This window comes from Physeter macrocephalus, chromosome 1 (assembly GCF_002837175.3).
Source record: "Physeter macrocephalus isolate SW-GA chromosome 1, ASM283717v5, whole genome shotgun sequence".
Taxonomy (NCBI): domain Eukaryota; kingdom Metazoa; phylum Chordata; class Mammalia; order Artiodactyla; family Physeteridae; genus Physeter; species Physeter macrocephalus.
In genome coordinates this window covers 85,395,242-85,399,676 of record NC_041214.2, presented here as the reverse complement: position 1 = coordinate 85,399,676, position 4,435 = coordinate 85,395,242, and the positions used below count along the sequence as shown (strand labels likewise).

Here is a 4,435-nt window from a genome sequence, read left to right as displayed (position 1 = left end):
GAGATTACTACAAGCAACTATACACCAATAAAATGGACAACCTGGAAGAAATGGACAAATTCTTAGAAAGGTATAAGCTTCCAAGACTGAACGAGGAAGAAACAGAAAATATGAACAGACCAACTACAAGTAATGAAACTGTAATTAAAAATCTCCCAACAAATAAAAGCCCAGGACCATATGGCTTCACAGGCGATTTCTATCACACATTTAGAGAAGAGCTAACACCCATCCTTCTCAAACTCTTCCAAAAAATTGCAGAGGAAGGAACACTCCCAAAATCATTCAACAAGGCCACCATCACCATGATACCAAAACCAGACAAAGATAATACAAAAAAAGAAAATTACAGACCAATATCACTGATGAATTTAGATTCAAAAATCCTCAACAGAATCCAGCAACACACTGAAAGGATCATACACCATGATGAAGTGTGATTTATCCCAGCGATGCAAGGATTCTTCAAAATACGCAAATCAATGTGATATGCCATATTAACAAATTGAAGAATAAAAACCGTATGATCATCTCACTAGATGCAGAAAAAGCTTTTGACAAAAGTCAACACCCATTCATGATGAAAACTCTCCAGAAAGTGGGCACAGAGGGAACTGCCTTTTCTGATGAGATCGTGTTAGCTCCAAAGTTCTTTCTGTTGCCGAGTGTTTCCGTTCTGTTTTTCCTTGTGGACTTCCTGTGTGATCAGCCGTATGAGTGTGGTATGCTTGCTCACAGAAGGACTCAGTTATAAGCATCGATGTGACACTTGCAAACACTACAACGTGGGACATTGTTTGTTTCTTCCATATTTGGAAAATAAAGTTATGTGTAGGCTGTTTTTTTTTGTAAGATATAGTTAATAACTAAAATTTATCGAAAATGGGTAAAGTTGCAGGATACAAAATTAATGCACAGAAATCTCTTGCATTCCTATACAATAAAGATGAAAAATCCAAAACAGAAATTAAGGAAACACTCCCATTTACCACTGCAGCGAAAAGAATTAAATATCTAGGAATAAATCTACCTAAGGAGACGAAAGACCTGAACGCAGAATGTATTGTATAAAGAAAGTCTGTACATTGGGTTATAACACTAGTATATTTAAATTTACAGGCTTATTTGTAATGTAAACCACCATTTTAATGTACTGTAATTAACATGGTTTTAATAATGTACAATTCTTTCCCCCCTCCCTACCACACACCTTTTTTTGTGTGTGAAAAACCAACTTTGGTTTGCAAAAAAACCTTGAAAAATATTTGCAGAAAAAAAAAATACAGATATATACATATGATTAGAAATACAGATGTAAATATGTGTATATATGCGCATGCACACACATAGTATTTGTTCCCTCGCTCCACCGAGTGGGTCTGGGAACAGTGAAATTTCAATAATGATGAACATATCTGGTTCCTAGTTCTTGATTTCTAAATATCATTCTCCAAAAATGGAAGCTTGGTCAGGGAAAGCACAAGATAATATGGAACATCTTGTGTGGAAGGACAATATTAGGACAATAGGTGAAACTTGCATGGAGTCTGAAAATTAGATGCAGTAATTTATCAGTGTTATTGACATCCCGATTTTGATGGCTGCTAGGAGAAAATTCTTGTTTCTAAAAAACACACGTTAAAGTACTTGGAACTAATGGAGCTTCAGGTCAGCAACTTTTAAACAGTTCAGGGGGAAAAAGCTCTTTGTACATACTTTTCTGTAAGTTTAAAATGAGATGGAGAAATAAATGGACATGCAGAATGTGAAAAGGCAGTGAGATGGAGGGCAGGAAGGATTACTTACTGAGGTCTTCAGCCAGTTGAACTCGTTTACCAGTAAGCAATTTTACCTTCTTCTCACTATCTTCAGCAAAATCTTCCAGTACCTCTTTAACATTTTTCTCTAATCGCCTGACTGTTTAAAGCAAATAAAGAAACATGAGAAGCATGATTTTTATGAATGCACAAGAATGATAAAATTAACAATATATGGAGAGCAAGTTCTTATTTTTCTCATCACGATAAATCTATTGTTAAGTTCAGACTTCTCACAGTTATAGGGAGAATATCTACCTGTTATGCAGTACTTTTATCAACATGAAACTAATACAAATCCTCAGAAAAAGTCCTATTCTTAAGCCCCAACATTTTAATGGAAGTACAGATTCCCCAAAAAGCCTAAGTGATGCTTAGGAGTCCTTTCCGAACAGAGTTTTTGTGTAATGAAGAAAGACTCCTGGTATGTTTACCTCCCATCTTTTTCAATTATGGTTTATTCATTATTATTTTAAAGGCAAATTATAATTTTTGGTTTTCTAATAAATCTAATATTCAGGAAATATTTTGGCATCCATCTATTTAAACTGAAATGTTATTACTGTTATTTTTCATGTCAAATTAGAAAGTGGTCCTTCTGTGGCTTACCTTCAGTGTTTGTAAGTTGCTGTCTTAAAGTATTTGCAGTGATACCAAGCATTCGCTGTATTCGCCAAAACAGGACAACATCATTGCATTCCAACTGAAATATTAGGTAATAAAGATTACTAGATGCAAACTTAAAAATGAAAACCACACTCATGAACACATAAAATTCCTGAAGTCAGTACCTACAGCCTCTGCTTTAATAAAAAAATAATCAGATTTACCTAATACAAATATTCCTCTTGTCGATAGGACCTACTGCATTTTTTCTGCATGGGAACCACAAAGTTCTACATGATTTGGGTTTTATTTGCACCACAGCTACATAGCTTTGTTTTGATTCCAATGACAAAGCAAGTAAATTTGGGAAGTAGAGAATTGCATTATGTTATATACAAGCAGAAGTTCACAGAATATATCCTTACTTAGTATTTTGTTCAACTAACAATCATGTTATCTTAAATATGTCCTTAGGCTAACCTCTGTTCCTTGAGTGTGCACTCAAGCCATTTTTGAAATTCAGCTGCATATGAAAATACATTAATGATATTTTTAAAAAGCTTATCCTCTGGGTGAGGAATAAAACAGGGGTAGGAGATTAAGTAGTACAAACAACTATGTATAAAATAAATAAGCTACAAGGATATATTGTGCAGCACAGGGAAATATAGCCAATATTTTATAATAACTTTAAATGGAGTATAATCTATAAAAATATTGAATCACTATTCTGTATACCTGAAACGAATATAAAATAGTAAATCAACTATACTTCAATTAAAAAAATAGCATATTCCTTTTCGAAAGCGAGAAAGCAAGAAAGGGAAAAAGAAAGCAAGAAAGAGAAAGAAAGAAAGCTTATTCAAGAGAGGTCTTACCAACAATGAAAATTATGCAAACAACTTGCCAATTTTAACATAGGCACATTTAAACACAAATTTCGTTTAAGCTGCTGAAAACGCAAAAGAAAAATATTTTAGGGGTCTCAAATAAGATCGCTGATTAACAGAGCTCTTTCAGAAGGACACTTTAAAAAGCATTTATGCTTGTATGAAAAAGCTCAAAATACATTAGTTTACCGCCACCTAGGGGTTACTTTGTAAAATGTGACATTAAAGTGCAGTTGTCCATTCTAAGAACTTTATACAGTTCTTTCTTTGGCCTCTCACTGTTGTGGCCTCTCCCATTGCGGAGCACAGGCTCTGGACGCACAGGCTCAGCGGCCATGGCTCATGGGCCCAGCCGCTCCGCGGCATGTGGGATCTTCCCGGACCGGGGCACGAACCCATACCCCCTGCATTAGCAGGCGGACTCTCAACCACTGCGCCACCAGGGAAGCCATATACAGTTCTTTTAAAGAATTATTTAAAGCAAGATTTTCATGGAGGAAGCTTGCACAAGCCTCTTAGATAGCCTCATCCACCAAAGGGCAGACACCAGAAACAAGAACTATAATCCTGCAGCCTGTGGAACGTAAACCACATTCACAGAAAGAGACAAAATGAAAAGGCAGAGGACTATGTACCAGATGAAGGAACAAAATAAAACCCCAGAAAAACAATTAAATGAAATGGAGATAGGCAACCTTCCAGAAAAAGAATTTAGAATGATAGTGAAGATGATCCAGGACCTCGGAAAAAGAATGGAAGCAAAGCTCAAGAAGATGTAAGAAATGTTTAACAAGGACCTAGAAGAATTAAAGAACAAACACCTAGAAGGATTAAAGAACAAACAGAGATGAACGATACAATAACTGAAATGAATAATATACTAGAAGGAATCAATAGCAGAATAACTGAGGCAGAAAAACAGATAAGTGACCTAGAAGACAAAATAGTGGAATTCACTGCCGTGGAACACAATAAAGAAAAAAGAATGAAAAGAAAGGAAGACAGCCTAAGAGACCTCTGGGACAACATTAAACACATCAACATTTGAATTATAGGGGTCCCAGAAGAAGAGAAAAAAAAAGGGACTGAGAAAATATTTGAAGAGATTATAGTTGAAAACTT

The 4,435-nt window shown here is 35.4% G+C and overlaps 1 protein-coding gene across 5 annotated transcripts in view; it reads right to left on the bottom strand.

Annotated features, from left to right (window-relative positions):
- Positions 1–1,783: 1,783 nt before the first annotated feature.
- OPA1 (OPA1 mitochondrial dynamin like GTPase) overlaps positions 1,784–4,435 on the bottom strand; it is an 81,716-nt gene continuing 79,064 nt past the window's right edge. For all 5 annotated transcript variants that reach the window (XM_028492395.2, XM_028492419.2, XM_028492410.2 and 2 more), the window contains 2 exons: positions 2,427–2,520; positions 1,784–1,917 (listed from right to left, as the gene is read on the bottom strand). In XM_028492395.2, the coding sequence (XP_028348196.1) occupies positions 1,799–1,917; positions 2,427–2,520 (213 nt within the window). In that variant the 3' untranslated portion in view covers positions 1,784–1,798. The remainder of the gene's footprint in view (positions 1,918–2,426; positions 2,521–4,435) is intronic.